The 22589-nt window shown below is 37.9% G+C and overlaps 2 protein-coding genes across 6 annotated transcripts in view; one reads left to right on the forward strand and one right to left on the reverse strand.

Moving 5' to 3' along the window:
• Positions 1–2881: 2881 nt before the first annotated feature.
• Positions 2882–22589, forward strand: part of LOC112050963 (uncharacterized) — a 144232-nt gene continuing 124524 nt past the window's right edge. For 2 of the 4 annotated variants that reach the window (XR_008252118.1, XM_052889496.1), the window contains exon 1: positions 2882–3037. The gene's annotated coding sequence lies outside the window, so the exon portion shown is untranslated. The remainder of the gene's footprint in view (positions 3038–22589) is intronic. The other 2 variants (XM_052887470.1, XM_052887794.1) reach the window with 1 other exon arrangement.
• LOC112050865 (proteasome subunit beta type-2-like) lies at positions 10045–21985 on the reverse strand. Of its 2 annotated transcripts, XM_052891519.1 has the most exons (5): positions 21906–21985; positions 16496–16580; positions 12022–12215; positions 10750–10912; positions 10045–10223 (listed from the first exon to the last, which is right to left on the reverse strand). In XM_052891519.1, exons 2-5 carry the CDS (start codon positions 16572–16574, stop codon positions 10063–10065), a joined length of 597 nt encoding a protein of 198 aa, XP_052747479.1. In that variant the 5' UTR covers positions 16575–16580; positions 21906–21985; the 3' UTR covers positions 10045–10062. The 2 variants fall into 2 exon arrangements, with proteins under 2 accessions (XP_052747479.1, XP_023944999.2); XM_024089231.2 differs by lacking the exon at positions 21906–21985 and having other exon boundaries at positions 16496–16601.

A 22589-nucleotide genomic window follows, 5' to 3' on the forward strand; every position in this document is an offset into this window, starting at 1 on the left:
CCGACTTCACAACTCCAGGCTGCTATTTACATTTTTCTTGTAAGAACGTATTTTTTTGCCCTGGAGCTCATTGTTCATAGCTGAAGCAGCTAGCCACGTGACCAATATGGCAGTTAAGACATACCAATAGTTACGGACGGGGCTCAATCCCACGCCCTATCGAGTTTGAGTCGACTACCATAGATCTATTGAGACGTAAGCTATCGATATACTTACGAATTGTATTATTACGCACTAGCTGATGCGGCGCGGTTTCACACGCGTGGTTTCCGTTCCCGTAGGAATACGGGGATATAATATAGCCTATTGCCTTCGGTGATAAATGGGCTATCTAACCCTGAAAGATTTTTTCAAATCAGACTAGTCGTTTCTGAGATTAACAAACTCTTCCGCTCTATAATATTAGTATAGATAAAAATGCAATCAGCAGATGAAGTGAAGTGTAATCGAGCTGGCCTATCGAACTTCCATTTTGGAATTTAATTTCGAATTTCCATATGGATTTACGTAATCTATCACATCCAATTTATCACGGCGGACGACGTTGGCGGAAACCGACGACCTGACCCACTTGCTTTCTATAGGAAGAGGCAAATCAGCGCCAAATAGGAAGCACTACACCATCGATATAGTTATAGACAGTGGCGTACACAAGGCCTTTAACTAGGGTAGGCACTGTATATACAAAATGTACTTAAAAAATAGAAAATTCCTTCTCCAATACCTACTAAGTTTTGTGATTAGTCCTCAGGGTATGCAGTGCATCTATGAGCTGCACGCCACTGGATATTAAATGTATCTCTGACGTCTGATGATCTATTTTTTTTATTCTTTACAAGTTAGCCCTTGACTACAATCACACCTGTTGGTAAGTGATGATGTAATCTAAGATGGAAGCAGGCTAACTTGTTAGCTGGAGGATGACAATTCATACCCGTTTCGTTTCAATACGACGTGATTCCGGAACGCTAAATCGCTTGGCGGTAAGTCTTTGTCATTAGGATGGTAGCTAGCCACGGCCGAAGCCTCCTACCAGCCAAACCTGGACTAATTAAGAGAAACTCAATCGGCCCAGCCAGAGATCGAACCCAGGACCTCCGACTTGTAAATCCACCGCGCATACCACTGCGATACGGAGGACGTCAATCTATATATGATCTAGGTATGGACTTATGCACTACACATGCGTACATTACATACCTCGGTGTACCATACAAATATTGAGTGACTACACCGTTTTTCATCGTATCTTTAACCGACTTCAAAAAGGAGGAGGTTATCAATTTGACCGGTATGTTTTTTTTCATGTATGCATATCGATTACTCGAAGACGTATTTATACGTAGTATATAAATCATCATCATCATCATCATCAACCCATATTCGGCTCACTGCTGAGCTCGAGTCTCCTCTCAGAATGAGAGGGGTTAGGCCAATAGTGCACCACGCTGGCCCAATGCGGATTGGCAGACTTCATACACGCAGAGAATCAGGATAATTCTCTGGTATGCAGGTTTCCTCACGATGTTTTCCTTCACCGATTGAGACACGTGATATTTAATTTCTTAAAATGCACACAACTGAAAATTTGGAGATGCATGCCCCGGACCGGATTCGAACCCACACCCTCCGGAATCGGAGGCAGAGGTCATATCCACTGGGCTATCACGGCCATTATATAAATATACCAGTATATAAATATGGATGATAAAACTTCTGTCTTAGTACTTAAGTACTCATAACACAGGCTATCTCTTACTTTGGGACTAAATAATGATGTGTGTTTTGTGTAAATTTATATTTTTATTTATTGCTATGCCTACATGTATACATACATGCATACACATTTATACATGTGACTCGCCGGCACTTGGCTCGGTCAGCAAGAGAACGCCTTTCATAAATCAAGCCATAGCCTTTGTAGTTCCGACAAGTTAACACAGAGCGCGCCGTGCGCGTGCAATGATCACATGCATGCTTTCATTCATTCATCTCATCTTGCGCTGCGGTGACCACGCTTGCAACATTCCGCTGAAGTTAGTACGGATGTATGGATGTTTGTTACTCCTTACCTTTACATCGAAACGACTGAACCAAATTATCAGAAATTTGGAATATTACTGGATTAACAGACTACTATTTATCCTGGAAAATCCAATAGTTCCCGCGAGATTTATCAAATACCAAATATCAAGCGGACGAAGCCACGGGTGTACGCTAGTAGAAAATCAGATGTCAGATTATACAATTGCAATCAACATGCAATTAAATAAAAAATAGTGATAAACTACGTTATTTTTGTATATAAGAAATAAATTTTTATGATCTCTTATTTATTTATTTATCTTTTTTTTTTAATAAATTATTATCATTCTATTAAATTTTATTGAAGTTTTGTATTAATCTATACCTCTATACTAATTTAAATATAGGAAACTTTTGATTGTTTGTTTGTTTGCATTAAAGAATCCCCGAAACTTATGAACCGATTTGAAAAATTCTTTCACTGTTTGTCGGCTACACTATCACTATATTTTAAACCTACTGGAAAGGGAATGGAAACTACGCGGATGAAACCGCGTGATGTCTACTAGTCAAATATAATTTTAAAACAATTAAATATTAAATTATTGCAAGCATATGTGCTCGTATCTACTTCTACAGCATATAAAGTAACCACCAAAACCATTATTCAGTTAGCATATATTTTGTTAGATCACAATTTTCATTCACTTTCAATGTGGGTTGTGATGTGAAAGTTTTATTTAGATGGGACTGTCCCGAAATGATAAAAAAAGTATGTCACTGTAGCACCACTTGATTCTCGTGATAACAGCCTTCTTGTCATTGCGTTTGCGCATTGTAGCGTGCGCCCGCGTCTTTACTTTCATTTTTAAATGTAAAAGCCTCACCTGCAGTGTTACACCTTGACTTTGATGTAGTGAGTGAGATAACTTGTTCACGTGTCGACATTTACAACTATTAACTCTTAATTTACTGTTTGTGTTTGTGTTAAGTGTTTAATTATCATTTATCGGTAAGGTTCTAGTTTATTATGTAGTTATTATGTAAGGTTTAATAAGTCGGTATTGGGTGTATATAATGTGAATACTTACTATTAAAATAATATAGGTACTCGATCTCAAATCGTTTATTACAAGTAGGTAGGTGTTAATAAGCCGTAATAGCCCAGTGGATATACCTCTGCCTCCGATTTTAGAGGGTGTGGGTTCGAATCCGGTCCGGGGCATGCACCTCTAACTTTTCACTTGTGTGAAATTTAAGAAATTAAATATCACGTGTCTCAAACAGTGAAGGAAAACATCGTGTGGAAACCTGCATATCTGAGATTTTTCACAATTCTCTGCGTTTGTGAAAAGTCTGCCAATCCGCATTGGGCCAGCGTGGTGGACTATTGGCCTAACCCCTCTCATTCTGAGAGGAGACTCGAGCTCAGCAGTAGGCCAAATATGATAGTGATGAGGTGTTTATACAAGCACTTTACTCAGTCAATCTACCACTGATTGGGATAGCTAATTCTGCCGAGAAGAGCCGGCGAAAATTCAGCAGATAGAGTTCTTTTAAAATAAAAGTCAATAAATCACATTTTTATCTTGTTACTAGAGAGTATATCACGTTGACTTTTATGTTGTTTTGTGTTCGTACCTTTAAACCTTAATATGGGATCTAGCTTCCATCTTTTCTCGCTGCTATACCCATAAGACACGAACTTCCTCTGCTCTATAGTTATTCCGTGGCTTAAGTTTTTCATCTATGTTATGAGGTCGTAACCATAAGGAGGCATACAGGCTTCTTAGGAGTAAAAATGGTACACAGTCGAATCCGGAAGTATCGAAAGGACAAAAAATCTAATTTTTCGCTTCATTTGATTCTAACTACTTTTAACCAAGTGTAATAATGTATTCATTTTCCCATCTTTAAACTAACAACATATCAATTATTAAAGAATCATTCATTATCATTTATCGATAAGTTAACGCTCGATGTTATTTACCCATCCTTGCTTTTCATAGACAATCTAGCGTTACGAAATGTCAAATTGCCGTAATCGTAGTTAAGCTGTGCAAATTAATCTCGTTGTGATTTTGTTTTTCAGAAAATAAATGTGAATAAATCGTAAATTCGGTGTAGTTTTTGGTGTAATTCGTACTGTACGCGTATAATAAAGGATTTAGACACTTTGTTCTTTAGAAATTACGTATAACATAAGTGAAATATGTGATTTTAGTGACAAGACGGGTTTGTTTTGGTGATAAGACTTCTAAGAAAATTTTCGGTATAGATAGAGTTTAAGGTATTTAACATCTAACTTCCGACGCGTTGCCGAAAAAGAGGTTGCCGTGGTTATCTGTCTGTCTGTCGAATCACAGCTCACAAGTAGGTAGATATTGTTGTCTATAAGCTATTTGAGTGTCAGGCATTTTAAAAATAAGTAACTTATAATTATCACTAAGTGTACTTATTCGGGTTTCTTGTGTTTTAATCTTGGTTATTAATTGTTGAGGTAGGTAGGAATCTTTAAAATATAAAAAAATAAATAATTCGACAGACCGTCGCGTTCGCTAGTACTAATAGGTAGTACTTATTGATACATAAATCATTAGCAGTCGTCATAGGAGTCGTGATAGATGATCCTTCGATTCGGGCGTAGGTTCGAATCCGGTCCGGGGCATGCACCTTAAACATTTTAGTTATAAGTTAAATATCACGTGTCTCAAACAGTGAAGGAAAAACATCTTGAAGAAACCTGCGTATCAGAGAATATTCTTAATTCTCTACGTGTGTGAAGTCTGCCAATCTGCATTGTCCAGCGTAGAGTAGTCTTATTCTAAGAGGAGATTCGTGCTCAACATTGAGCATCATATGTTAACGATAATGATGAATACAATATCAATGATCACAAGAAACTCTAGAGTCTAGACTGTGAATGACATTATGAATGTTATTTAAACGGGTATATACCACGATAAAAAGACGAGATGTTTAGTGAATGACATCCTACAAAATGAAGTGATAACATTAAACCAGTATCACCTGCTGATGCAAATGAATAATGATTATGTAAATGTTGATAATCGTCGGTGCGGTTGTGCGTAAAATGCGTAAAATAAAAAACATCGATGTAGTCACTGCATTATATAACATCGGGCTATCGGCTGCGTAATGTAGATTCTGTGAAAATTAATTTCTGAATTATACTGTACTAGCAGACGTCACGCGGTTTCTCCCGCGTGGTTCCCGTTCCTTTCGTGTTTTATTTAGTGAAAAGTTCTTTCACTGTTTTTTTTTCCTTGACTACAATCTCACCTGATGGTAAGTGATGATGCAGTCTAAGATGGAAGCGGACTAACTTGTTAGGAGGAGGATGAAAATCCACACCCCTTTCGGTTTCTACACGGCATCGTAAAACGCTAAATCGCTTGGCGGTACGTCTTGCCGGTAGAGTGGTAACCAGCCACGGCCGAAGCCTCCCACCAGCCAGACCTGGACAAATTAAGAAAACCTCAATCTGCCCAGCCGGGGATCGAACCCAGGACCTCCGTTTTGTAGATCCACCGCGCATACCACTGCGCCACGGAGGCCGTCGGAGGCCGTCGGAGGCCGTTGGGAAGCTACAGTGCCTCCGAGTGCTATAGGCTATATTTTATGCCCGTACTACTAAAAGCTATTAAGGTTTTCAAACGCATTCTTTTTCGTTATCACTTAGCTTCCTATTCAGCTGATAATAATAATAATCTGCAGATTCAAATCCATAGCAAGATGATAATAGGGTAAAAGATGTAACAGCGTCACTTGTCGGTGATAATGAGAGGATCGTGTACAGAGAGTTACCTGCGGTGACGCAATCTATGTACTCCGCAAGTACCTACAAGCACATAACCAACCAAACAGTCAGTGGCGGATTTGCGAGTGAGTACTAGGGATGCTCGATGATCATTGAACGTGTTGAAAGGGAAAACATCGATATTGCTATAAGAAAAATATCATAACATCGATGTTAACGGAATGGAGAATCAATCATGGATGTTACTCACGGCCTCACGCACGACCAATGCGATGTACGAAACAAATTACGTATTTTATAAATGCATTTACAAACACAGGTGTATTCATTATTAAATAAACCTGTATTTAATAAGTTACGAACGATTTCATTCTATTTTATTGTGTTGTTAACTTCAGTGCTAAAATTATCGACGTTATCCCAAATCGATGTTCGGTTTGTGATGAATATAGAATATCTATGTTGAGCTTTCGATTATGACATGTTGTACAACTTTTGAAATATCGATCATCCCTAGTGATTACCAGCAGTTTAGGCTGGAGTTGTAGCTGAAGTGATTAGGCTGGAGGGTAGGGTCCGGTGGCAGATTATAGGGGAGCGGCAAAAGAGATGGGCCATTTCAGTTTCACTCTTGTACCCTGTACCATTAAAATAAAAAATACAAGGATCTTATTCAAATTTATTAAAATGAATAAATGTAACTACATAACAAGAAATAAATCAAATTAAAACCAAAGTTTTTGAGTTATACCAAGATGGCGGCCTTAAAGCAACTATGACATGACAATTGACAGCAAACGTCAAATTGATTACTGCATTGAAAACGTCACCAATCCACCATTATTACCTACCCATAATAGTGTTGCATTTCTCGGGAGATAATTAATATTATTTCGAAAGAATTAAAGTAAATTTGTATAATCAATAGTAAAAAAAAATATTTTCTTTTATTTCCGCTAGGGTACAATGACTTGATCTGGGCTCCATACAATTTTGGACCATCTCCTTTGATCTAAAAAGTTTTATTTTACAGAAATAAAGAAAACGATACGATTTTTCATATATTGTTGGGATCAGATTTGATGAATGAACCCATAATCCCATAAATAATACCTAATATCAATTACTAAAAGACTGATTTAATGTCAATCTGATTAAGATAATATGGGCAACTAACTAAATTATAAAATGTGCGATTTCAACAAAAAACACTCATTTCAAAAATATTAACAATTATAACTATAAATATATGGTGATTTTGATATATTACAAAATGAAGGATTTTTGACATTTTTTTCTGTTAGGTGTTGGGCCCAAAATGGTCAGTCCCTGAATACGCCACTGCTAAACCTTGCAGTACATCGCCTGCACGTCCCAGACGCTGAGACTTGTCCAGTTTCTCTCGCGTCAATATTTGATGATGATTGCCGCCAACACAAGGCTGTATCATGTCAATAGGACTAACTAACAGACGCCCCGCGGTTTTGCTCGCGTAGTTCCCATTTCCATTGAAGTAAAGATAAACTAGACTAATAACCTATAGGACCGCAACACTTGACTAAGTATTTTTCACTCCAAACGTAAGCCACTTCTGTGACTATGTGAGCGTAAGAGCGAAGCTAATTAATTACCTACCTTCGCCGACACGCACATAAGCGTACTTATCGTAGCTTAGATAGGTATGCGTCAAGGGCTCCGATTTCGGGGCACATAAAATGGATTACGAATCTTGCGACTACACACTACCGGGGGATATAGCTTGTGTTACTCTCTGATAATAATGTAACTTCCATTGGAAAACCACTGCCATATAAGTCACGTAAACAATGCATCATTTATTAACCGCATAGAATCATCATAGAATACATTTATTTTCACTCAATCTATCTAAATCTATAATAGGTAACTAACAACAGTCACAAATCTGAGAAATGGACACCATATAAACGTCCTATCGTAAGATCTACCGACAACCTCAGAAAAAACAAATATATTTCTTCACCTTCTTCTTCAGAATTTATCTGACGTCATCTGGACGTGGGCTTTAAACTTTCTACGGCCCTCTAAGCCGAACTAAGCCGAGATCCGAGTCTCTGAGGAGACATCCTAAGAGAGTCGTTTCGCTTATGTCTTCAGACCACCAGGCTTAGTTTGTGCGCTCACCCAAAACCCCTGGTGACGCCGCTGAGGACCCATTAAGGAGCCTATGACATAATCAGAAAAACCTGACATAGTGACAATCGTGAGATAAAAAGAGATTGGAGGAAGTACTTACCTAATTAATTTGAATAATATTATTACCAGTTAATGCTATGGTAACCAAATCCGTGAAGTGAGTGTTCACTTTCAAACCCGTTTACTTTCGATGATTGGTCGATTGATAGGTATTAAGTATTAACTATTGTTTGCATAACCCGCACCATACCTACCGACGGAACTAATCAATCAAATGTAACCAATCCGTGCCATAACAGATCATGTAATTGCCTATCAGATAGCCCGAAACTTTACTGACGAACTAATGGGTAGTTTTATATCTCTTAGTCCACCATTGTGTAATGAACCTTATTGTTATTGTAAAAGGGTATACTTTTAATTATTATATTTATTTGAGTAAACGGAGAAGAAAGAAAAATCAATTTATTTTAAAGAAAGAGTTTGTTTATGTTTGCAATTGCAATAGATACGCCCCAAGATACTCAATTGATAGTTCACGACCAAGTCTCGGGTCTGTAGTAGATCATTGGTCATATGGGTCTCATAAGAAGACTTCAACGAACAAGTGAGCGAGTAATACCAATACTCAGAATATTTCGGTGTGATCGAATCAGAAATGAGGAGATGAACTATTTCATATTTCAGTTCTATCAATGAAATATTTCATTGATAGAACTGAAATATTTACCAACGAGTCACTAAGCTGAAGTGACAAGGCAGAGAACATAGTTAGAAGAGCTGTTGGGCATTGGGGTACCAAGGTGAAATGATGACTACACACTGGAAATTGCACTGTTAGGGTGTGGCGAACGAACTCTTTCGTTCGCCCACTTTAGGTTAGGCCATCTACATTCACATTCCAGATTCATTTCATATTTAGAATTCCCTCGACCGCGCATGCGTGGATATATTGTTTCGCCCTTTCATTACATCTTTACCGTTTCTCCATGCCACATCACATCATCTATTTGATAGTACTTTTATTTTATATCCATATACAATTGTTATAATAAGTAAAGTGAATAAATACCTATACCAATCAACATCGTCGTCTTCATATCAATATACTAATATAAAACCTTCATGGCGATAAGTAGACCCCTACTAGGTGGACCAAAGACATCAAGCCACAATTAGTCACATATTGTAGGTAGACCATGTTTGTAAGTTCATACAAGATTACTAAGTCCAGCAATGGATGTCCATCGGCTGATAATGATGATGAGGATGATGGATGCCTAATCTATTTAGCTTGAATATAGCTCATGCCATACAGAAAAACAAGTGCAAAACAAAGGCAAACAAATTAAAATAAACGAGCACTTCGAGCAATACACGAGCAGGCAATATACAGAAATACACTGATAAGTATAATTTATTGTTAGAGCAAACATTACTCATGGATCACGTCTTAGAACAAAATAGGTAAATAATGTAGTATTCATTTAACACATGAAAGAAAATGATGAATACACAATAAGATGTAACGATTTGTTTAAAGAATTCACTGTTATTTCTAAAATGAAAGAAACGGGTTTAAAATGGGTACCTAGGAGTACAGACTACAAGCAAAACGTAGAGAAATGTAAAGAATAAAGTAAAGGTTTTAGATGTAGCAAGTCACAGCACAAACGCGTTTGTGTGAGCAAATTAAAGAAACGTCAGTACAGTAAAAGCGCATGATCAAAATATTTAGTGATACAGAAAAGGCGTGTGATAAGGTCCACTCCTCCAATCACTCAAGACTCCAGTGACTCCAGAACCTCCAGTGACCATTAATTAGTATAAAGCGTATCGCTTCGCGGCAACCGTAAACCACTTTCATCCAAAGTCCACTTTCATCCAAAGTTCAGCAGTGAAAGACAGACAGACATAGTTACTTTCGAATTTGTAATATTTGCATGGAATTATGAAGGAGAACAGAGATAGATAATAGTTTAACCCTTTCAGTGTAATGAAAGTGATCGATTTGTTTACGTATTTTATCTTGTCTCGTTGTTCGTACTAATTAGATAAACTGATTCATGTAATGGTACAATTTATTTGGCATTCAACATGGCCGTGTCGATGTCAGGCAGTGTCCTGACTCCGAGCCTGGACACAGTCTTGACGCGGAAGCTGGGCAGGTTGAAGACCAGCTTACGTTGTACCTCGCGAATGCACATCTTCAGTATTTCGTACGCCTCTTGCTGAGTTAAATCTGAAAAGAATACAACATGCTAGTAGACACATTTTTTAATAAGATCCTGAGTTTCATTATCGTTCAATTGGATCGTAAAAAATATCGTTCGTTGAAACTTAAATAGGTACTTCGCAATTTAAATTTTAAATTGAACTTCTGACTAAATGACCAAAAACGCTGACCACCATAACGGTCTATAGGTTATCTGTGCCATTACGTCAAACAAGTTTTCTTTGCTAGTTTTCGCTTTTCAGTTTTTTACTAAAACCATGATTCTTAATATTTAAACTGAAAGTGAAGACGTAATAACATCTCTTTGTTTCACGAGATTCCAGGAAAACTGTGAGTAGCATTTAGATCGGCCAAATAGTCTATTATGTACAACTGCTCAGCTCTTTCCTCGTCATAACTTACCTGGTTTATAATAGTGGTCCATGATACTCAAGGCGAGAATGCCGCCCAGACCCTGAGTACCGTACGGCACTCGGACACTGCTGGCCAGGGCGTCTATCATTACAACTGTTCAGCTCTCGTCATAACTTACCTGGCTTATAGTAGCGGTCCATGATACTCAAGGAGAGAATGCCGCCCAGACCCTGAGTACCGTACGGCACTCGGACACTGCTGGCCAGGATATCTATCATGTACAGTTCTCCTCCTCTCCTCTCATCATAACCGGCAATCAACCCATCTAAAAATTTTGGGTTCTGAAGACAAAAGAATGAAAACTCGCTCGATGAATTGTTTAATCAGAAATAGCGCACTGTGTTTGTTGCTTTTAACAGAGATTAGGTAATTCATTATATTTAGCTAAGTTAGTTATTATTTACAACCACGGCAGCTAACCTTAAGGCATTTATTTAACGATGATTAAATTATTACAAATTTTTTTTTGTGAATAGGCTCTGTAACTACTGGTCCAATTTTGAATTGTTCATCTATGGAAAGCTACATTGTCAGCAAGCAGCAGGCTGTAACAGTAAAAGCTCCTTAGTCGCAGGGGATAAGTTCTGTAAAAGTGCCGCGAATACAGAAACCGTGCATAAAGAATGGTTTTATAATTATATGGAATTATAGGGGATAAAATAAAAACAGACATGAAAAAAAGCAATTAAGTAATTGAAGATTTTGACCACGTTGAATAATTATTATCTTCAGTCTTAGACAATGGCTTAAGTATTTTGTATTTTTTTCTTCTTGTTGATATGACGTCATTTGCGTACAACGAAATCTTTAGCCGCGAATATAGCAATTAGGTTGAATTTTTTTTAATTCACGAATAGTTTAAACGCGAGAAAAGGAAGCGCGAAAAAGGAGCTTTTGCTGTATTAGACATTATGCTATGTGCACTGTAACATGGTGCGGGTGACAGTTGCCTTATACTGCTCATACATAATACATACTATTATCTTAAATATCGTCAAACATTCAAGAGTGAAATGAAATGTCACCTGCACCATGCTATAACGCACGAACTGTAGTATTTTTTTATTGTTATTCTCTACAAGTTAGCCCTTGACTACAATCTCACCTGATGGTAAGTGATGATGCAATCTAAGATGGAAGCTGGCTAACTTGTGAGGAGTAGGATGAAATCCACACTCCTTTCGGTTTCTACACGACATCGTACCGGAACGCTAAATCGCTTGGCGGTACGTCTTTGTCGGTAGGGTGGTAACTAGCCACGGCCGAAGCTTCCCACCAGCCAGACCTAGAAGTTCCTTAAGGAAACCTCAATCGGCCCAGCTGGGGATCGAACCCAGGACCTCCGTCATGTAAATCCGTCAAGGCCGAGGCTGTCAAGTATATCTCTTACACCACTATGCCAGCAGTCCTTTAAGCTGTTCCTCGTGAAGTGGACCACCGCTGGCGTGTCCAGCGCGTAGGCATTCCTCATGCGGTATAGCTGCAGGTTTTGTGCGACGTACTGCGTGAACTGCGCCACGTCGCCCAGGTCGCCAATCAACCCCAACAGCAGACCTTCCGATATCTCGTGCAACTTATCCGTATCTGTGGACAAAGGCGTTAATAACAGTGGCGGATTCGTAGTCTTTGCCGCCCTAGGGTGCAAATTACTAGCCGCTCCTTTCCACCGACTTCCAAAAAGGAGGAAGTTCTACGTTCGGCTTTATGTATGTTTTTTTTGTATGTCCAGCGATATTTCCGTCATTTATGGACCGATTTTAAAAATTCTTTTTTTTGTTAAGAAGGGTTTACTTCCAGGGTTTACTTACAATTTTTTTCTTTAGCACCCATCATGGAATAGACATTTTATTGGGTTCCATCAAAACCAATTTTACGAGGTCTTGAAGATAGTTGCAAATTTAAAAAAAAATACTCGAAACGGTTTAAAATTTAATAAAAACAAAGTGGCATAATATAAAAATTAAAAAAAAAATATATGTATAAATCGGCGACTCGGTAATAAATTACACATGTTCATACAAAAAAAGATATTATATACACGTCGAATTATTAACCTTCTCTCTGTCTTTCGTCGAATTAAAAAAATATTGTAATTGGTGAAATTTTGCAAGGTTTTATTATTTATTTCCACATTTTTTGTTATTTTTTACCTATTGGGTCTAAGTGAATTTAGATGAATTCGTCGATCTTTCACTGCGAAAAGCGAAATAAATCCATTAGGTACTTGAGATTCGAATACAATCAAAGGACGATAAGATGCTCCAAAAATATCGCAACGGCTGCCGTAAATCTATACTAATATTATAAAGCTGATGAGTTTGTTTGTTTGTTTGCTTGAACGCGCCAATCTCATGAAATAGTGGTCCAATTTGAAAAATTCTTTCAGTGTTAGATAGCCCATTTATCGAGGAAGGCTATACATTATCCTCGCATTCCTACGGGAACGGGAACCACGCGGGTGAAACCGCGCGGCGTCAGCTAGTGTTTCATATAGCACGGCAGTTACTTCATCAACAGTTATTTGTTAAGGATATAAAAAGTTCTGTCAACAGAACACGCAATGCAAACACTGCAATGGGAGCGAGGCGACCCTGCAAGGTCACGCGGCGACATTGATCTTATCACCGGCATTCTAATTGCAAAATAGCAGTTTCTTATCAGTCTCGAGAAAAGATTTCTTTTCACTATTGAAGAAAAATTAAAAGTCTATTCGATAATAATCGTACAGTCGGCAATATTTGTGAGTGAATCATTATTATATAATGATTCATCACTTTGCAGTTGCACGTTGTAGAGTCAACATCTCCTGAGGATGCTCCGGTTTCGGGGTGAAACGTACGTAGAGAGTATTTTGCCGGACCTGGGTGACGTTGTCGCATGGGTTCGTCGACTTTTCGCGGATGATAGCAAAATAAATAAATCATTATACAGGAAGAAAATTTTTTTAGTGCGGATATTTTTATATTTTGTTCATAAACAAAATTTAATGATCACGTATTTTTTCTTTTTTTTTTTAACTCAAAAATAACAAAATTATTGTTAGCTAAAGTTATTTACTTTTGAACAGAATTTTAGGGTCATCCTATTGTGCGTTTATTTTATTTTCGTTTGATACCTAAAGGACGTCACCAGATCACTTTTAAGCTGAATATATCTTGTTTAGTAATAATATGTACATTATTTTGTTATTTTAGAGACATAAATTAAAAAAAAAATACATTAAATGTATCGAACTGTTTGTAGATTTATATTCTATTAATGATACAGAACCACGAAAAAAAATATCCGCACTAAAGACCGAATCACCCTGTATAATCATAATGAACTTCCGCAAAGTAACGCCTGCTTCTATCCAATAGTGAATCATTATTTTAATTTTACGAGTGGTATATTAGGTACGTTTTATTTAAATTTCATAATAATAGTAAATCTTGGAAGCTAAACTTGTGTGCCTAGTGGGAGTTTTCAATGTTTTCATAATGTTACTATCGCGTTAACGTAAACGCGAATTTATAAGGAATTGAAACAGATGTGCAGTAGTGCCACTAGATGTCGCTGTTTCAATTCCTTAGAAATTCGCGTTTACGATATCGTGATCGTCACAGTATCAAACTGCCACTAGACCATCAGAACCACTTCATAGCATTCGATTGGACTTAAGTTTGATATACTTGATACACTTGTGATATTAAATTAAAAGAATATTTGCCTTAACTTTTAGATAGGACTTATATTTCCGTTCCTTTCCAATTAATCGTAAAAGAAAATGTGTGTGTATGGGTGTGTTGGGAGAGAGGATCGAATAACCACCTGGTGATGAGTCCCTCTTACCACTGAGCTATTGGGGCTTCAAATGTTATGCCAAAATGATCTGATTATGATTGCTCTGAATGTAGTTTAAAGCCATAACCATCAAGATAAGCCCATCCGAGTTTCCCGAACTCTCCAAGGCACGGGGGCATTAAACCCGGACTGAGAATTTTTACTGAAAATTCCTGAGAAGGAAAAGCTCAGTATTTCATAGCACTACCTAGGACTCGAACCTTGGAACTCGTCAACCAAAGCCACATAGGCTTACCAAAAACCACTAGACCAGAGGTATTTAATCAATATGGTAATGGCGGATTGTTTCGACAGGCGGTTGGCTATGAGCAACTCTGATCATATTATGTGTAAAACCAAAAATGAGAACTAGTAGGTTAAGAAATATAAAATGAAAGCGTAAACTTAAGGGTTACTCATAACTCATCAGCATAAATATACAATAAACATTTACCACTCGTCTGCAGGTGATAATTATCATAATCTAAATGATATGGGTAGGCATAAGGCAATATCATTCGGCATACTTTAGATTTACGTACACTATTTACATAATCTGAAATACTATATCATTAGTAACTAATTAATATTTTATGTCTTATTGTCTTAGCACTAAAGTCTATTCTGCCTTTTAACGTTTCAGTATATAGGTAAACATATACATATAAACATGGTGAAATACCTTTCTTTGGTCACTTTTCTCTTGATCCTTAGGGGATCTTCTTAAAATGGTAAAATATATTACTAATATTATCCTACTTTCTACTAATATTATAAACGCGGAAGTTTGTATAGATTTTTGGATGTATGTTTGAATGTTTGTTACTCTTTAACGCCGCTACTACTGAAACGATTTGGCTGAAATTTGGAATGGAAATAGATTTTACTCTGGATTAAAACATGGGCTACTTTTTATCCCGAAAAAATCCATGGCTTCCCGAAATTAGCGAAAACTGAAGATTTCGATGATACGAATGTTGGTTACTCTTTCACGCCTCGACTGCAGAACCGAATTAGCTGAAATTTTGTATTGAGATATATTATAGCCTGGTTTAATACATAGGCTACTTTTTATCATGGAAAAATCCATGGTTCCCGAGGGATTTGTGACGCCCGTGACTTCAATGACGGACGAAGTCATTTGTGAAAAACTAAATTCCACGCGGACGATGTCGCGGGCGTCCGCTAGTTAAATGAATAATTCCAAATACACATAAGACACTAAATTGCTATTACCAGTATATAATAAATGTACATTGTCGTAAATATACGGTACACAGTACATAGGTAGTGGGTTGAAAAATAGACTGAAGAAAGTGACCGTCGGCACGGACCGATGCCGATGGTCCGAAAAGACCCCTGGCCTGGGTAGGCTGTGAGAAGAAGATTAAAAAAAACTACAGTGACCATTTGGGGCCCCATCCAATGAATTCCAATGAATAGTTATGCTACTGAATGTGCAAGTGGCACATAGTGACTGAACGAAGAGTAACGCATTCTTGATTTGTCTGATTTTGTGCCGTGCTGTTTATCGAATCCAGCGTAAACAACGCCTTGGTAAGTAATACTTTAGACGTGTAGCCCAGTGGATATGACCTGACTTCGATTTGGTGGGCGTAGGTTCGAATCATGGTAGGTTGGAGGGGCACGCACCTCCAACTTTTCAGTTGTGTGCATTTCAAGAAATTAAATATCACGTGTCTCAAACGGTGAAGAACAAACATTGTGAGGAAACCTGCATACCCGAAAATTTACTTCAAGTCTGTGTGGTGGTGGGCTTAACCCATCTCATTCTGAGATGAGACTCGTGCTCAACAGTGAGTCGACAACAGTGAGTCGTTCTTATAGCTTGGCAAGTTCGTTGATGACACTGCCATGATATGCGGGTGACGGGCGGGGAAGGACTGCGCGGGTGTAAAGTCGTGCGCGCGGGGCATCGCTACCCCCCTCCCGCCCCCCGCGGACCATCAGGAGTGTTACAAACGAATTCGCCAAGCTATAATGATGAAGCATGAGTAATACTTAATAAAGTGCCTGATTACCGTCTTTCATGAACAACACACTGTGGGTGGTCATCTGGTCTGCGGCTACCATGGCGAAGTCCCTGCACTTGATCCCCATGAGACACTGGAACAACACATAGTCCATTTCTGACACAAATATATATTAAAAAATCTAAAAATAATCAAAAATTAAAAGCATAAAAAACATAAAATATTCAATAATGACGTTTAAAATTAATCAATATCAATAGTCTGTAAAATTAATTGACAAAATCGAAGAGGATTTTGTAATTTGTTTGGTTATGGTTTGAGTCCATCATCGTCCTAGTCCTAAAATCTATGGTCATCGTCGTTGAGAGACTATTAGTATAGATTAATATGAAGTGTGAAGCATGAAGATTGATATTTAGAAACGTCTCATAATTATAATACGTTGAAAATCCCTACTATAATGTTAGAAGCCAGTTCCTCTAGTAAGCCGTTGAATTAAACTGAATATAATAGCTTTTCAGCACTATTATGTAATTCAACGTTTTATTACATGCACAGCATTATCACAGTAATGAATAGAATACACGAAACAATAGCCCCAGCTCGTCGTCCCAGTTACCACACGACCACCGGCGGGCCTACTATACCGAGAGCCTGCGAGGGTCGCACTTACCTCATTTTAGCAAGACCAAAAGAGTCTTGCTAGCCCAGTAGATATGACCTCTGCCTTCGATTCGGAGAGCGAAGGTTCGAATCATGTCTGGGGCGTGCACTTCGAACTTTTCAGTCAATGAGATAAGGAATTAAATATTACGTGTGTTAGGGGCGGCGAGAAAAAAAACTCGAGGTTCACAAACACACCACTTTATTAACACAACTCTTCGAAAATAATCACAAAAACTGAACCCGTCTCGTCCATTAAGCCACGTTTTTATACCTTTCCAACGGAACAAGCAACAAGAATAAAAATCAAACATCAATCTTTTATCTATACGTATATTGACATAACTTCACATGAATTATGTCAATATATGTTTTTAAATCTATTTATTTATTTTAGTTTAGTTTAGTATATTTTAGTTTAGTTTTAAGAACAAAGAATCACTCGTCATTATACGTCATGGTACCTACGTATATTGACAACACTACATTTATAACAAGGTTGTTTGTAACATCTAATGTAGCATATCCGTTAATACAAATACCTTCTTAAATAATTTTCTAACACGTGTCTGTAACGGCGAAGGAAAAGCAAACGTGAGGAAACCTGACAATTTTCTTAATTCTCGTGGTGTGTGAAGTCTGCCGATCCGAAATGGGCAAGTAATACAATTAGCCTAACCCCTCTTATTATGAGAGGAGACTCGTGCTCAACAGTATACCTATCAAGGCGTGTCAATAATGATGGTAGGAGCACAGACTGACCAACTAGAAGTAGGAGCAAGTTACGAGTAAGTCTGGCTGTTGCAGTCTTTCGGTCCATACGGACGTTTGTTAGCGTGTAAAATGTTCACTTGCATACATTTTTAAGCCCCGGTGTAAAATAGGGTTTTATGCTTGGGTACCTTTTTAGGGTTTCGAACGTAAGTAGTACAAAAACGGAACCCTTAATTTAAATTATTATTATCAACATCTTATAACTGCCGACTACAGGGCAAAACCTCCCTTTTTATAGGAGAGGGGTTATGGAGCTTAGACCCACCACACTGCTCCAATGGGGGTCAGCGGGCTTAGTGCGATAATATTTGACTAATAACGGACCGGTCAAGCTTCGCTTTGACTCATTACCTTGTTACGCTATTCTATTCTACTCCCACCCTACACCTACCCAACCCAAGCTACCCCTATGTAACCCTACCCCCACCAAAGCTACCCCTACCCAAACCTACCCCTACTAGGGTAGGGGTAGTTTTGTATAAGGTGTTGGGTAGGGGTAGGAGCCTGTACAATACATACAAACTATCAAATCTTTCCTATTTATAATAATAGTATCTAAGACCACTATCAATCAAATTTTCTTACTGAATAAAGATATTTTTTTTGATTTTGATTAAATTATCATGAGAATTGCCTGCCAATATGGAAGCTTATAGACTGAAGTATTCATTACTTTTAAGGAAACACGAAATTTTGTAAATGGATTTAATCACGTTCATCCCATATTTCAGTTAAAAATGTTACTAGCCTATTATGAACCTCTATTCATTAAGGCTTAGCGTGTAGTCAACACAAAACTAACATAATCAAGCCGTTTTAGCTCTTACAATAGGCAGCGTAAGGACCAAAATGTGTTACATGGATAGTTAATTAATTTGTGGTTAACAAAAATGATAAGAAGAGCCAATATTTGCTGACGTAAAACACTCTAGGCGGGTAGTGTCGTAACGACGATGTACATTGTATGTACGATATAAGCATAAGTATAGGCCCAATGGTTAATCTATACGGCTTCGTATCATGAGGTTGTGGGTTCGGTTTAAACAGTTTGGCTAATTAAAAAGGAAAGACTGAAATCACCTGGCAAATTAAAAATTGCCAGGGCACTATAAAATTGGGAGAGCATTCCCAAAATTATAGTGCACATATTGGAATAACTCAGTTTGATATTTTTATATAAAACATCATATGTGTAAAAAATTACATTACTTTACACCTACGAGTATGATAAAAATCCATCACTCGGTAAAAAGTTATGGGTGGTTTTCCATTACAATTAATGGGTAAACAGGAATCAATCATCCCTTTGTTTTCCTACCCTTTGGATTGGATTTCTTTTTCTACTACTTACTTACTAGAAAATCATAAAAATCGAACCACTCGGTAAAAAGTTATTCATGTTCATACATGAAAAAATATACACGTCGAATGAGAACCTTCCTCCATGATTTCGCCAGTTGAAAATACAATTCCAACCACTGACTCATCATCATCATTATCAACCCATATCCGGCTCACTGATGAGCTCGAGTCTCCTCTCAGAATGAGGGGGGTTAGGCCAGTAGTCCACCACGCTGGCCCAATGCGGATTGGCAGACATCACACCCACAGAGTTTGTGAAAATTCTCAGGTATGCAGGTTTCCTCACGATGTTTTCCTTCACCGTTTGAGACACGTGATATTTAATTTCTTAAAATGCACACAACTGAAAAGTTGGAGGTGCATGCCCCGGACCGGATTCGAACTAACACCCTCCGGAATCAGAGGCAGAGGTCTACCACTGGGCTACCACGGCTCTACTCCGCCACTGGCTACCGGTACTGGAGATACATTCGATAATACCTACTTATTTGGTACCAACTACCAACCCACATATTCATAATTAATTATATTATGTAACTTTAATTATGATTGACACAAATATTTTGATACATTACACAACAGTGCCTACATTCAGGCTTATCTGCGAAGCTTATAGGATTAATTTGAGTACCTAGCTAAGTATACAATCAATCAAAATATGTTACATAATTATTATTAGTCGGTCTACATAATTATATTAATGTAAATAAATTAAATAATTTATATAAATGTGAATGAGAGTTACATATTTGTTCCTTTTGCCGTGTAGACCACATGGGGTCGCAGTGTCATGAAATTCCTTTGATTCATTTCACCGCGGCTAGTTGCCTCGACTAGTGACAGAAGGGCTCATTTTTTGCGCAAATGATCAGCCTGGCTGTCCAGCGCGGAAAAACAGCCAGTGTTCTTGCCACCATTCCACGTGGGCATGATTTGTATAGTTATTAGTATAAGTTAGCATATGTTCCTTATTGTATTAATTCTCAATTTTAAAAAATGTGAATGTAAGTTTGAATGTACTATGCATGCAAATGTCAATGTGCCAAAAAAGCTCCTTCTACTCTTGGATAGAAGCAACTATCTTCTAACTAGAATCTAATCTAACTAGAATGGCTCTACAACGTGCAATTGCAAAGTCTGGCGAAGTTGTAGAGTCAACATCTCCTGAGGATGCTTCGGTTTCGGGATGAAACGTACGTAGAGAGTATTTTGTGAGACCTGGGTAACGTTGTCGCCTGGGTTCGTCGGCTTTTCGCGGATGATAGCAAAATAAATAAATTAATATATACTCCTTCTACTCTCTTATTAGATGGGCAAATACGGTGTATGATGATAATATGAAATACTTATGGATTATTTAACATGTTATAACAACATGACCAGCTAAACGAAAAACCAGCGTTTGGAGCTCGTTTGGAGTATATGTATTCTTGCATCATCAATATCAGCCGATGGACATCCACTGCTGGACTTCCAAACACGACAACCAGCATCCAGCGGAAAATAGTTAAACAGCGGAGCACCCAAGCATATAAATATAGGCTGCATCCCAAAAAATACCATGATTCCCTCAGGATATTTGAAAAACAAGAATATCACGCGTACGAAGTCGCGAGCGTCCACTAGTTATAAATAAAATTTAAGGGTCACTCTGTTTATTTTTTTTTAAACTGTGTTTATTCTAGTGTTTCTATGTACATTTACTAAAAATCTACCTTTTATAAAAATTTTCTGTCTGTTTGGCAGTGCTAATCTCTGGCACTAAACGATTTTAATAGAACTTTCACTGGAAGATAGAGGCGATTATTGAGCAATATAAATAGGCTGCATCCCAAATAATACATCCCGCGGGATATTTGAAAGAACAGGACGGATGTCCGCTATACCTCAATAAGGTTGCCAGGTGCAAAGTCCAATAACCTGACAGACTAGTCGATTTGGACAGGACATTAGGTTTAAAAAGCACTCATAATTGAGGATTTTGTGTCTCTGAAGGTATAGTACGACAAAAAATACAAGTAAAATAAGCATTTTTGACTATTACTACTAATAATTATTATAGTCATTAATGAAAATTATGTTCTAAAAATCTAAAAAGCCTAGCAAAAGCCGGACGCCGTTTGTTTTGGCCTTTTGGCTGGACATGCAATCAAAAAGCCTAACTATACTAACCTGTACATAGTTACAAGTCAGGTTTTAGCGATGTCTGTTCTGTGTTTACAAGTATACAATACAAACTCAAAGTGCCAAGTCCTTGGTGACACTGATCCGAGCAGTTAACGACAGGCGTTATATCTTGGCCTGACAGTTCGGCACTCCATGACGCTTTTAGATCGTAAACAAGTAAACATGTCGGATGGGAGCGCCCGATATGCGGCTCGGAAGTTACATGAAACACTTACCTATCTATGTAATAGTTCATGAACTTCGTCATGAAGTTTCACCGCTAAGCTGTTTGGGGTGTTGCATGAACTTTGCGCCGAATATTCTCGCAATTAGTGGGATAGTTGCAGTAATGGTACTTAAATCCGAAAAATAATATACCTACTCTATCTACGTCATTTCATAACTAAGATGAATTGAAATAATGATATAATGAATTTAAACTATCGTGAGTGTTATTCATATTAATTGATTATGAAACACGGCTAAAACTCACGTGTTAATAGGTCGGAGTATGCCCGGCTAGTTTCAAACCCATACGGGGCCCTTAGTCATGAGCTGGTTCTTGCATCGCGGCACGATCCAAACTGCGAAGCGGCTGCGCGACGCGCTGTTGCTCGCATTGCGCGCTCGGAGAGGAGTTGAGTGGTGGGGAGTGAAGGTTCCGTTACACTCTCCGACGGTTCATTAATGTCATTTTCATTAAACTCGTCTTCTTGTAAGCAAACCGAACTAACGCAACGAAAGAGACAGAGAGATATTTCCCATTCCGCCGCTATTGGTCGATAATTCTCTCGTGGTGGTGCGCGTCTTGGCCTACTGAACGCTCTTCGTAAGATCAACAGAATGTAATTTACATAATGATCTGCTCAAGTTTCATTAACAAGTTAATTAAACGAATAATCAGGCTGATTACAGCGATCTTGACGAGTTGAGACGATGATTATTACTTGCACTTTCGAAAACATGGGCAAATGAACTTTAATCATAGTTTAAGCATAATTTAAATTATGTTATTCGAAAGTTAGCCTTATATGTAAACAGTGTGAATATAAAGTAACTACCTACATTAAATCTAATATTTAAAGCTGGTATGATTTTTATTTTTGCACTACAGTTCGTGCACTGTAGCATGGTGCGGGTGACAGTTCATTTTACTCTTGGAAGAGTGATATGGTAC

Source organism: Bicyclus anynana, chromosome 1 (genome assembly GCF_947172395.1).
Source record: "Bicyclus anynana chromosome 1, ilBicAnyn1.1, whole genome shotgun sequence".
Classification (NCBI taxonomy): Eukaryota; Metazoa; Arthropoda; class Insecta; order Lepidoptera; family Nymphalidae; genus Bicyclus; species Bicyclus anynana.

Excerpts from the sequence above, each read along its gene's own strand:
- LOC112050865 (XM_024089231.2), bottom strand. The coding sequence starts at position 16,601 with ATGGACTATGTGTTGTTCCAGTGTCTCATGGGGATCAAGTGCAGGGAC. Across the intron at positions 12,216-16,495 it reads TGTGTTGTTCATGAAAGACG|ATACGGATAAGTTGCACGAG; the intron begins GTAATCAGGCAC and ends CTTTGTCCACAG. Across the intron at positions 10,224-10,749 it reads GGACCGCTACTATAAGCCAG|ATTTAACTCAGCAAGAGGCG; the intron begins GTAAGTTATGAC and ends TATTCTTTTCAG.